The sequence below is a fragment of the Sprattus sprattus genome (genome assembly GCF_963457725.1).
Source record: "Sprattus sprattus genome assembly, chromosome: 3".
Lineage (NCBI taxonomy): Eukaryota > Metazoa > Chordata > Actinopteri > Clupeiformes > Clupeidae > Sprattus > Sprattus sprattus.
Window position 1 is genome coordinate 37,626,116 of NC_137922.1, and position 13,747 is coordinate 37,639,862.

Sequence of the window (13,747 nt, forward strand, 5' to 3'; positions counted from 1 at the left end):
CTATTCAACCTTAAGACCCATAGTGCCGTCTTTCAACATACTGTTGACTTAACCTCTCGGAGAATTCAGAAGACTCACACCTTTTTAAATTCTCCTGAACACAAACAGATCATTAACGGTCCTCGCTGCAGTCATGACATGCGGAGTTATGACGTCAACACAGACCAAGCCAGGAAAAACTTTACAGGACCTTTCAGGAAGTTCGAGGGTTGAAACCAAAGACCGTTTGGCCCATTAGCACATGTGGATGTCTGTTCAGATAATGCTCAACTGATCTGGCACAGAGTCAGATGCCATCGCAAAGACAAGCATATCTCAACTCAAGAAATAAAAAAAAAAGGACTATCTGCAATTTATAGAGAAAATATCTTTATTTAAAGGTTTTACCCATTTTCAAAAGAAAAATCTTACAATAGTATCTTACAATGCAAATTTCGTGGTGTTTGCAGAATTCACAGTCAAAACTTGCTGGCAGTGCTTTCTGTAAGGCAGCTAATTCAGAATTTCCTGTTCCATCCTACACCACACGTTAAACAGAAGCGTTCCTTTAAAATGACAAAAAAAGATATACATAGCTTAAAATTTAAACAATAAAACAGACACTTTCCACGATGACAGACATGAACTAAAGTGCTATAATTTCTGCCAACACTGTTAACCCAACGTGTTGGTTGTAGGGGTTGTGTCCGGGTGTTCGGTGTGTGCGCTGTAGTAAGAGATCCTCTTCTGAGTACTGTCCTTGAGTTTCGTCGGTAACCATGACACCTGCTTCGACAGAACAGATGCATTTTGCCCTATGCAATTCTCACATAACCTGCAGAGATGGGGATATTCAGAATGTTAAGTGCAATATGATGTTGGTGCTTGAATAAATAAACGACATAAATGCTCCTAAACTTATTGTGGTATTCTGAGGGGGAACTGGATGGAGAATGTTTCACAATATGCCCATGGGAGTTTCTTTTTCTAGTCAGGTGGACTGAATGTCTCATGGCCAAAATACAAACAGAAAACAGGGGTATCCAATGCACAGGAATATAAGGATCAGCAGTCTGTCTAATCAAGCCTTCAAGATTACATCACTGATACATCACTGGTGTAAGGAGAGATACATTTATAACTTTGACAACATCTTTTTTACTTGTAATGATGTCACAGAAAAAAAAATATATATAAAATATTTGAACAAATTCACCACAAAATGTTATCAATTCAATAGCTTCGCTAACAAACACATGGGTGCCACAGCCCCCATAAACCGAAGTAAGCAAGTGAAGGGGAGGGAGTTTAAGTGATTAGAACTGAGTAGTACATTACATTACACTACACCACAAAGCAGCCAGTATGGAGGCCCAACTAAAACAATCACTTGATCCTGCTGCAGGACGGGATCAAGACATTTTCTTTCCTAAAATAAACACACTGTTCTGTTCCTCTGGCCAAGCCAGAAAGGGTCAAATATGTAATTAAAGGATTTGTCTTCTGAGCAGCATAGGACATATGGTAAACAACAGAAGTGAGTGGAACCCTGTGCTGTATCACTTACTCATGTCATATGATTAAAAACTGTATCACGTGTCAATCATTTCATTGCTGACGAGAGTCAATAGACTTTTTGGCAACTTAAACGATCCAAAACAAATACTTTAGACAGGCTATATTGAAAATACAGGTCTTAAAGTAGAAACTCAATGCAACAAATCACTGAAACCCAATTGAGTACAGCTGTGATTTCCAATCAGCCTAATTGCATGAACATGGTTATAAAATAACCTGTGAACACCAGAACTAAATGTGGGTCCTGTGGGCTGTGCATCAGTGACTAACAAAAAAAAACAGTCGAAACACAGTTGCAGATGCAGTGACGGTCCTCCTAAAATGACACCACGGACAGTGAACTACTTGCACAATCTAACCCTGCAGACCTGCAAATGCTTCAAACTTGGCACAGGGGCCTCGAATGGAAATCAGAGTTTTGGTGACAGCTAAGACTATGCGATGTTCATCGGACTATGTCTACCAGGAGTGGGCTGCATCAAAGAAAAAAACATTGCTTGCTCTTCAGCATAAAACTGCAACATTAAACATTGCTGAAAGAACATGAATTGATAAATGTTGGGAGCACATTCTTTGGTCAGATAAGACCCAAGATACATTTGTTCAGCTCAGATGGTGTCCAGCCTGAACCTGGCCAGCACTACCACAGTGAATGCATTGTCCCGACAGTGAAGCATAGAGGTAGGAGTGATAATATGGGGCTGCATGAGTCCAAATGTTGATGGTACCATGAATGCCTATGGATGTACCAACATACTAGCTGACAAGCTGACTCCCATTCTCTATATGCTTGGCAGAGGAGGAATATTCCAGCATGATGAGAATTCAAAGCACACTGCCAAAATCATGCTAAAAAGTGCCAGACCCACTCCCCCTGCATCCTCCCCAAGTGAGTGCCTCAACCACAACCACTGGCTCACTTCGTCAGCAGCTTAGGACAACTCCTTTAAAAGCTCCTTTGAGTGACCGTCCCTTAAACCAAAATCCAACAGTTGCTAAGTGTTGTGATGGGGGTTAGAGGCTTTGTAGCCTAATCTATATCCACTAGTCTTGTGTGTGCTTGCCAACCTCGTTCCCTCGCTTCCACTTCCAGTTCCGCATACTTTACTTTTACTTTCTTCCTTTCAAAGGCTACCTCAATCATATCTTCAAAAAGGAATTGTTAACTCAATAAAGTAAACAATATGCTCAAACTAAAAAACCCATGTCTGGTTTCATAGCAGTCACAATTCACTTTGGAACTTTTAGGCATTTACAACTTGAAGTTGTCTACAGACATCAGCCAGCAATCTCCAGTCCTGTGCCCCATTTGCCCAAGTCCTGTTTGTACTTGTCTGGTGTCTACTTTTCTGCCCCGCTCACATTAATACTGTCCCAGTCATTAACTTATAAAAAGTTATGAAAAAGAGTACAAAACTCAACTCTTCTATTCATAAACATGCAAAGGTCTCCATGCATAGCAACCCTGGATCAGTCAAGAATTAAATCCAGACATCCAGAGCCAACACCTAAACACAATTTGCAGCTTTTGTCTTCCGTCACCCACCCACTGACTCAGATTCTGTGAAGTTGAGGACATAATAAAAAAAGGCCATAATCTCCATAATGAAAGGTGTACTGACTTTTGTTGCAGCAAGTTCCTACTATGGGGCCTGTATTTCTAATATAGTAAATCTAAATCTAATTTGACATAACACAAAGCCCACTGTTCAACTTAGAAGTATATGCATAACTGGAAGGTGCTACATTTGACAATTAAAGTAATATTGTACAGGGATGTGCGCACATACATCTGCTTAATGCAGGGCCTATGATCCTTGGGGTAGGCTATGATGTCATCAATCTATGTTACCAGTCCGACTCTGATTTAAGAATCCCGGGAAGGACTCGACCCCAACCACACAACAGTCTTCAACTGCAACTATTTATCTATGCCTGTTCTCACATTGTTAGACTAATGCTCGCTGGCTAACACAACTAAATCTATGGTATTATTTAAAGCCACAGATCTTTAGCTAAGCAGGTAACGCATTTTAAAAGAGCGAAAGATACACACATCTAGGAAGGCAGGTGAGTCTCAAACTGATCTGGCCCTGACCCCAATGCATATGATCTGATCAGATCGGGAGATAGATTTATAGGCAGTGATCGGATTGGCTAAGATGGTAACTTAATAACTTAACACGGTTTGATTTCCTCAGGCTTCAGGTTTGGTAGCTAGATGTCAGTGTTATTCTCATTTCCTTTATTTGTCAATCCTTCCTTATTTCTTGTGTCCTAGCTAGTCCCTCTAAAAAAAATGTGAAGGAAATGAGGAGGGAATAGAACGAGGATGGAGGAATCAGGGACCGACATCCATGAAAAATTAGATGCGCTGCTCACTTACGCGTCAACTTTACGACACGTCAATTACTGATGATGACACAGCAGTTTCATCTCTTGGTAGACTTAACAAACCCAAGACAAATATTTTAATCTACACTGTATTAAGCAGGAGCAATACGAGTTTCTGTTTCTTTTTGATAACCTGGCAGGTAGCTCAGGAAGGTTATAGTTCTGAACATCTGATACACCTTAAAAGCATTGATTGGTTAATAGTGAGCTGTCAATTATCCATCACTGATCCTTTCCTTTGTCTCATCAACTGCCGTCACACATTCTTCAACTCAAACGTAAAAGCATTTTCCCCCATTTAAACTGCCTGTCAAAAGGCCATCTTGTCAAAATGCCACCTCAGGCACTGTTACAGCTTAAGGTGGAAGAGAATGTTACATATTACCCATTTACAGATTACTTACTAGATTACACCCAAGAATATACACCAAGGGACCCCCACCACCATCTCTCTAAGGCCTAATGTGACCTAATCGTATTACTTAGAAGCTTGTTGGCCAGAATCCTTTGTCAGCATCTTAGGTGATACCCTAGATCGAGGTTTCCAGGTGTTCGGGGACTGGTTTTACCTGAGCAGGGAGTAAGGCTGTGTCTGGAAGACCAACACATCTGAACAATGGTTCTCCGACGGAGCCCTTAAGACTGCCACCTATGAGAGGACAAGATGAAGACATGACAAATCATTAGAACCCTGAGGATGGACTGACTGACATACACTCATCAGGCGCCCTCTGGAGGCGACACAGACTGCAGCTTAATTCACATCTCATGTTTTTAGAACAATATGAACCCAAAAAGCTAAATGGACTGGACATGTCTGCAGTTTTGGGTTGAACCACAGTTAAGACTAATAAATCCATTAGCCAAACAACTAGGTAGTGGGGCCCAGAAAGTCTAAGGGGGGGGGGGGGGGGGAGTTGGTCTGTGCACCAAGAGTGAAACAATGGTTTCAAAGACATAACGCAATCATAGTTAATACAATCATGCACGCACGCACGCACACACGTACACACGCACACACTGATGTTCTCTGTACACATTCCATAACACCTTTTACAGATTTCCCTGTTACTCCCTCAGAACATATTTCATATTCCAAGACTAACTTCTGCTCTCCTACTGAGAGGCCCCTGCCTGAATTATCTAATTCATCTGTCAGGGTCATCTTCAAGCAGGATGTCAAATGAGATTCTCATCAGTAACAGGATATCCATCCTTCCTGACTCCCAAGAACTTTTGTGCCTCATCTCTGCTTCCTCACAGTACAAATAAAATCGGTCAGGTTTTTGACAGATATACCGTACATTTAGCAGAGGCACACCACATGTAACATACCAAGCCCCCACCTAAATCAAGTCTAATATTTGCTTGAGCACACAGGTAGTTCCATAGCTTAAACGGTGAGGTTAGGGGCCAACAAGAGAACTGATCCCAGTAATGCTTTACGAGAAAAGGCTATATAAGTACGACACTTGTTTCTATATGATACGTGGGAACTGTATCCATAAATTCGTTAATCTCCATCAGGCACGTGTGGTCCAGCTTAGCTTGCTCCAAACCTTCACGTCAAATCCCTGCTTTCTTCCTGAGCCTCTGTTGTGTAACCCCCTCGGGGGTTGATGCACTTAACCGGCTACGACCACAACAGCTTTAAGCAACTCGTTCCTTCGTTTGGAATCTAGTGAGGGGACCTGGGGGAAGTTTTTCACATTCCCAGAGAATTAGAGATGAAAAAAAAGAAAAGAACAGCCTCAGGCCCAGCAGCTCAGCAGGAGTAGTAGGGCTCTGGGCTGGCACTGCTGAGGTCAACAGTCATAGCAGCTGATAGCTCATAAGAAATGGATGAGTTGACTGATTAGCACTGACGAGCATCTACACTTATGACATCTAAACCAGATTCTAAGTATTTTGCCTTTGACAAAATGTGTCAATGTAAAAGTCTTGGAAACGAGGGATCATTCAACACTACAAACAAACATGTGAGAAGCACCAGGTCACATCATGAAGTCCCTAGATGGTTCCCCTTTTCTCTGCCCCTCTGCATACCGAGTCCATAAGCACAGTGAAGTCTCTGGTTCCTCCAAACACAATGACGTCGCCGTCCCTCCCCAGCCTAGCCGAGTGCCACAACCTACAGAGGAAGAGAGAGAGAGGGAGGGATGGTGGAAGGGAGAGAGAAAGAAAGAAAGAAAGAAAAAAAGAAAGAAAGAAAGAGGGGGAAAGAGAGAGAGGGAAAAAAAAGAGAGTGAGAGAGAGGGGGATGGTGGGAGGGGGAGGCAGAGAGAGGAGACAGTCAGAGATGCAAAGAGACACAGACACAGAAGTTCCTAAGGCACTGAAACCAGAACCAATACACTGGAACAACAGTCAGTCATTCACTGAAAGGTGAAGCGACACTATGGCCAAACCACCGCCACACCCACGCACCCGCCCACATAACATTACAGCCGACCCTGTGAGTCACCCTACCTGGGCTGGTCTTTGTCCCGATTGTCCCTTTCCTTCCACTCTCCGGTCCAGGTGTCAAACTCCCACACATCACCTGAGAGCGGGGAGACAGAAAGTGTGCATCATTATACATGAAGAAACCATGACGACACCAGACATGAGGAGAGAGAGAAACACACACACACACACACACACACACACACACACAGAGGAAGAGAGACAGAAACTGACATGTGAAGTGCATGAGAATGGGGGACAGACAAACATTCTGGTGCCTCTGTGGCAACGACCTGTGAACTTACTTAGTGGTTGCCCGGTTGCACTCAAACCCCCAAACAGGAAGAGTGTATTTTCTGATACAGATGTGAGCGTGTGCAGAGAGCGTCCGACCGGGAGGGGCCCATCAGCAGGATATCTGTAGGTGACACACGCACACACATATCAGTTAAAATAACTGACACTTATATCAATGCTAGCATGAAATACCATACACACCACAGACCTAGTCATAAACTTAAATACCCAATATTACAACATCAACTGAAAACTACAAAATCACGCTTCCATTAGATAAACTCAGCAACACACAAACACAACGAACACACCCTTACAGCCTGACATTTACAGCAGAGCAACAGGTCAATGGAATTTATCATGCAGCCTCCCACTGCACACCCGACGCCCTAGATGACTGTGTCAGAGATAAAACACCACTCCACTTCCATCAAAACTTAAAAAAAAAAAAAACATTGTAGCCAATAATCAAGCCATACAAGCATCTTTTGTTGTCAGACACACTCAGGCCCTTTATTCACACCCAGTCTTTATAGTCATCATAAGCAAAACCTGAGGTGTGTGCTGTTTGCATAAACACATGCAGTGAGTGGTCTACAAGCACCTATGAAAAACCCAAGGCACAGGAGCAGTCAGTGCAGCAGTTTGTCAGTAGCGGAGTTGGTCTTCAGTGCTTTAAGAGAAGAAACAGACAGACACAGACAGACAGACAGACAGACAACATTAAGTAGCTTACACTTTGGTCCACGTCCATGTGTCCAGATCTAGGCAGTGCAGGTCCATCTCAGTGGACTCCTATCATGGAGAACAAGAAGTCCATGAATACACAATCTAAATAAAGACATATTTATACGTTACGTTCTGTATTTCTAGTACCGTCAGAATATTTTTCAGCCAGCTTTACATTTGTGGCACATCATGTAAATTGTACTTGCCACAAACTCACCACTGTTGGCTATTATTATAACGATAAAGAAAGATCAAATCAGTAATTCTTGGGCTGGCATAAAAAGGTTTACTTTGGCAAAGCAGGACTTAATCCTGCATAAATCCTTCACTCTAAATTTTGCTGTGAAATTAACTTGACCTCCACCGTGGTAAAATTCTGTTGACTGAACTGGCAAAACTAAAAACCGCTTAATAAATCAAAGGAGCCATTAAACAAAGGTAACGGTAAAATACACTGTATATAGAGTTCAGCTTGTTGCTCTGTACCCAAAAAATACTAAATTCATCCTCCCTGTGAAGGGGAAATTTTGGAATGTAAACAAAGTGGAGACAAACTGTCTACTTCCTCTTTAGCGCTGACTTTTGGGTTGGTTTGACCCTTTTACAAGCATGCTGAGAACAATCCGGAACAAACACGAACTCTGGCCAGATCCTCTTACGTACCATACCCCCGCACACATAGCCTTTGCTGCCCTGGGTAGCGCTGGAGTGGGAGGCTCTTGGAGATGGGCGCACACCCTGGCAACCGAGCAAGAGAGCGAGAGCAAGGGAGAGAGAGCGAGAGATAAAAAAAAGTGAGAGAGAGAGTGAGAAAGAAAGAGAAAGAGAGAGAGAGAGAGAGAGAGAGAGAAAGAGTCAACAAAGGGAGGTTTATGAAACAGGTGCAGACAAAGCCTTGCCCTAGTCATAACCTACAGCAGTTAAGGTAGTACAAAAATGTTGTTCGTGTTTTGGTTACGTCAAATACATTACAAATATTTATTATACATGCATATAAATCTTAAATTGTACACGTCAGATCTCTCCTTTTTGTCAAATAAATGTTTGAGAATGTCAAAGAATTTCACCTTTAGGGTAATCTTTTCAAAAAAGGTAAGGTCAAGATCAAAGCACTGATGGATTGGCGGTGTTCTTCTGTAGCTTCACCCCTGTTCATCTGCCTTGTCAACAGACATCAAGCATTTGCCCTTTCGAAACGCCCATCAGGCGGAAAGCATAACCTCTGACTCACCTGTGTCTGAGGCTCGAACCAGGTGTTCGTCTCAGGCTCAAACACGTGGACCTCGTTATTCCAGCCCCAGAACCTGAAGATCACTGTGCCTATGGTGGCCTGCGAGGACCACAAAACATCATATATACAATGCTGTTATTGTATAAGTGCACTTATCCAAAAGCAACTAAAAGTATGCAGCATTCTTTACCCATGGGAAGAGAATATGCATAAAACAAAGACATTCATATCCTGCATGGACAACCACGCAAGGCGACACACAATGTGTTTCCATGTAAATGCAAAACCAACAGATACCAGAACTTCATTCTTTACCCAGGATGTGTGGTCCACTGTGAAGTTCTTGACATTGTTGATCTCCCGCACCGTTTTGCACCCGTATCCACCGAAGTAGATGATTCTGGAAACACATGAATCAGAACAGAGAAGACACGTCCAGTCAGTCACCACAAGTTGACGCTCAGTTGGCAAAGAATCACATTACACAATGCATCAGGCATCTATATGTACCCTTGCCATGTGATACTGGTTGTGGTTGGACTGCATTTTCTCAGCACACAATAAACAGTGAAGTATATTGTTTCATGCCCTTTCAAATCCCTTTGGAGATAATTGTCCAGAGATTCCTTTTTGCTGGTAGTTATGCTTTCCTGAGTCTGAAGCAAATGTGATTTCATGCGAGTTGGCTGCAGCCTGTTGCTTCATTGCCACATTTTAGAGCAGAATAACAAACCAAGCTCGGTTGACCACACTTGGAATGAACCGATAGGTAGCACTCTTTAACTGCTGACTTCCATTTGAGAATTCAGGAAAGAAATTCAGGATGAGTTACTGCAGGCTCTGCATGAGTGCTTCTGTCCATTTTTTTTTTTTTTTTTTTAACTACAGCGCTCATCTTCTCAATATCCATAACCTCCCATTAAATAAATCATTACACAAGTGTTTTCCCAAATGGCCAAGGGATAGACAATCCTTCATCAGTTATTTGACCAAGATCACTCTAAAGACTGAACTCGTATTGTAAGGAGAGGTCAGTTTCACATGCAAAAGTAGAACGCTTCATAAAACGCGCAAACTTTAGTTAATGCTTCCTCAAGTCGTCATAGTAATGACAAAACAAATCATGAATACAAAGGTGTGAGCCTTAACTCTGGGTATCTTTTGCCCATGGTAAAAATGTACATCATTGTATTTTTCATCAACATTTGTCAAGTCAGGCATAAACGTGACAAGTAACACGGTCACGTAGGCTAGATCAAAAAATGACCTGCAACTCCCCCCCCCCCCCCTGTTCAGGAGATGTTTTTTGTCCTGCATTGAAACAATGAGGTTGCTGTGGAGTGAACCTGCTCACCTCTCTCTGTACACCCAGCAGGAGTGTTTGTCCCTCGGCGAGGGAGGGGTCCCCTGCGCACCCGTCAACCTCTTCCAGACAAACTCCCCATCCTCCAGATTCACACAATACATCTAGAAAAATCAAAGATAGACATCCACAAACACACCCATATAAAAACGAATGCCTTAGGAATGGTATCATACACCTATAGTATACACCTACATCAACACGGTGTAATGTCAGGAAACAAGATGCCTAAAGACATCAGAACCGAAACACCAATAGACCATTGGCCCTTTGCACGATTGAGAACACCCGATGAACTCCTAATCTACTTAAGCCACTGCTTAGAAAGGTCGAGCCTGAATGTTTTTCCCCAAGCAACTTCATAATTTTTCTCATAATCTTGAGAAAACCAAAATGGCCCCTCTAGCCTTCCATACTTCAGGTTTGGTTTTGGTGTGCTCTCCAATTTCAAAGTGGGGTGATTACGGAGGTGAAGAAGTCTATTGCACCAACTAGAAGCTGTGGTACATGTGTGAAAATAAATGGCCCTGCGGTTGTTTAATAGTCTCTCCTCAGTGCATTTTTGAATTTCACTTTCATAAGATGCGTGAGACATTGTAGATACATTAGATAATAAGTCTTGCACCCATTCAGGAAGGACAAGCAACAGCCAAGTTGTAGCTTGTATCTCTTACAAAAATATTTAACAAAAAATAGTTGGCATTCAGATGTCTACATTCCTGAGTTTGGCATACTGAGAAAGTGTTTGTTTATGTGGGGTCTGTCAGGACTGTAAAGAAAACCATGGTTGAAGACATTGTTTATAATACCGATGAGGTCCTCTTCCTGTTTAAAACTGGACATCGCACCCCATCTCTACCCACAGAGACAGTATACATACAAACGTTTGTGTGTGTTTGTGTGCTAAAAATATGAAGCATTTCCATGGTTGTATATGGTGTCTACCCTTTGGGGCAGGAGAGATTGTTTTCATACCTCTTTATTGAGGCTCATTACCCTGCCTAAAGGCACAAAGAGAGTTAAAGTGTGTGTGTGTGTGTGTGTGTTTGTGTGTGCGTTTTAGCGTTCACCTGGCTTTCATGATCTGGATCAGATTGCAAAAGATAATTCTGCATATCATGAATACTTTCGCTTCACCTCGTCATCCCTGCCAAACTCGCCTGGCCACCTTATACCAAGTACCCATTTACTTACTTCCTGCATTAATGACAGTTGTTTGTGTTCAGGTTTGAGAGAGATGTGTGGCATTTTAACATTAATTTAATGTGTGTGTGTGTGTGTGTGTGTGTGTATGTGTCTGCATAGCATGAACTCTCACCCGATAAGATCATACTTGTCGGTCATAACTGACTGTGGTGTACTACTCCACCCCAACTACCAAGTAATATGTGCAGGAAACTATATGGTGGCAGTAATATGTGTATGTGTGTGCGTTATACCTGGTTGGTGTGGCCATTGCCGTCACAGCCCCCAAAGACATAGAGACGGCCCTGGAGATGGGAGCTACACGTCTGAGACAGGAGAGGTGGAACGTCTCCCTTCATTTCCCTCAGGGCCCTATCAAAAACAAACAGCAGCGCACAGTAATGAGGAGACAATCTCTCACCACACACACACGCACTCTCAAACAGGGAGAGGGAGATAGAAAAACGTTGAAAAAAAAAGAGTTGAATGTCATGGGAGGTAAAGAGAGAGAGAACAAGAGTGAGATAAAGACTTCCAGACAGATAGATAGAAAGAGACTAACAGACAGATAAATAGATAGACTAACCGACGGATAGATAGTAGAGCACAACATGGGAAAGACAGAGAAAGAGAAGACAGAGAAAGAGGAGGCAGAGGAGATGGATAGAAGGAGACAGAGAGAAGGTCTTTGAGAAAGTGTTTAAGCTGCTATGGTCACATTACATTTACTGAAGAAACACCACAAAACCCACCATCCAACCTTCACACCTCTGTCTATAAAGTATGTTTACGGCCATACACTCAAACAGTATCTGACTATCCATTACTACAACTGCATATCCCCATGGATTAGAACAGATTACATTACAAGCGCACACACACACACACACACACACACACACACACACACACACACGCACACACACACACACAATCTTGAGTTGAATTACAAGAGGATTGGTCTCTGTGTGTATTTGCCAGATAAGTCTATGAATAGTTTCTGCATGTTCTGAACAGTGTCACTTGTGTAATAAGTAATCAGCTTGGCATGCGGATCTATAGCCCATCCAAGTTAAAAGAGAAAAATACCCTGGCTTACCAATTCCCACTTTCCGTGTCATACAGCCACATCTCATCACTAGGCAAAGTTACTTCTTCTCCGTCGACCGTCTATAAAAGGGAAATGTTCCAAACAATTTGCCACCAGAAAACACTAAGAACTTTTTCCATTAAAGTTATGGGGATGCTGACAAATAAGATGTTTTCCTTTTCTGATCTTTAAAACTTCTACTGTTCATGCAACTGCGATTTGTTTGTGCAGTAGTGAGAACACTGACTTTAAGGCATGCTGTATCTAGCCGTGCACATCCAAGACATAAACTTGCTAATAAATACGTTATATTACATTTTAGCCTTACAGATTCTTAGAAACTCTGTACGGACACTGGTTTTAGCTGTAGCATCACGGTGAGACTCACCTGGCATCCTCCCCACACGTAGAGAATATTGCCATTCACAACGGCCGTGTGGTCGCTTCGGCCCAGCGCCGTTTGAAGCTCACGTTCAGCAACTCTAGGGCCGCTGGAGTTTTCCATTTGCAACGGCAACAGCTGCCAAGCTCGAGGAGACCTCAGATGACGAGAAAGATCGGAGGGTGCGACGTTTACCTTTGCTGCGAGAAGAAGTATGCTAACAGGAAATACGGCGCAGATGATTTGAATTACAGGCTGAGAGAAGGGGGTGGACCAGGCTGCGAAATTGCCTGAGTACGTGTGAAATGTTTGAAAACGTGCTTCTCAAGATTAAAAACCTACACTAAGCCTCTGCCCCGATCTAGGAACGTAAATAATCTAATGATGTCACGCGCAGTTTGATGCGGACAAGAATGTCACTAACTTTAGCCACAACTCCCCCACTGTGCTTCAAATCAATTAAGAGAGCCTATTGGCCAGGAACCCAATTTATCCCCAAGGTCGGAAAATGTTTTCATTTTCGATAGCCTTTCTATTTGACGGATTTAAACAGTTGTTTTTGAAGAAACACAGGTAAAGATGAGGGTCTACAGTCAACTAAATTAAATTATTTTTTTCTGTAAAAGTTTGTCAGTTAAGATGAAATCGTCTTCATATACCACGTCACAATAAGGACCATTTGCAGCAGGTGCAAATTATGACATTTCTGACGTTTTTGTTCATTACGAGGATGCTTAATAGCCTTACGATAAAACATAGGCCGGTGCGCTTGTGTGGGTGCCTGTGTTCTGTGAGTTAGGCTACAGTCTTTTAGGCTAAAGTTGGCGGCGATAACATACCCATTTTTGAACTCATATATAATATGTGATCTGGAGTGCCCTTTGTTGTGTCTCGAAACTGTAAATTTACATCACAATTCAAGTTTGAGTTGTAATGTGTTTTTGTTCTCTTAACATAACTTGCCAGGTATCGCCATGCCGATTTGGCTGCCGATATCTTTGTGGTTGGCAACAATGGTCACAGACCTTGAATCGAGTAGTTGATGAAGGCAAAAAAAAAGGCATATTTTTTGTA

The 13,747-nt window shown here is 42.4% G+C and overlaps 1 protein-coding gene across 1 annotated transcript; it reads right to left on the reverse strand.

Moving 5' to 3' along the window:
- Nucleotides 1-614: 614 nt before the first annotated feature.
- LOC308361877 (kelch domain-containing protein 1-like) lies at nt 615-12,796 on the reverse strand (the record flags this gene model as incomplete). The annotated part of the gene is made up of 13 exons (XM_080834351.1): nt 615-814; nt 4,521-4,600; nt 5,998-6,082; nt 6,421-6,493; nt 6,702-6,814; nt 7,430-7,488; nt 8,086-8,160; nt 8,654-8,752; nt 8,969-9,053; nt 10,008-10,120; nt 11,456-11,573; nt 12,301-12,371; nt 12,680-12,796. 13 exons carry the CDS (start codon nt 12,794-12,796, stop codon nt 655-657), a joined length of 1,248 nt encoding a protein of 415 aa, XP_080690477.1. The 3' UTR covers nt 615-654.
- Nucleotides 12,797-13,747: the final 951 nt, after the last annotated feature.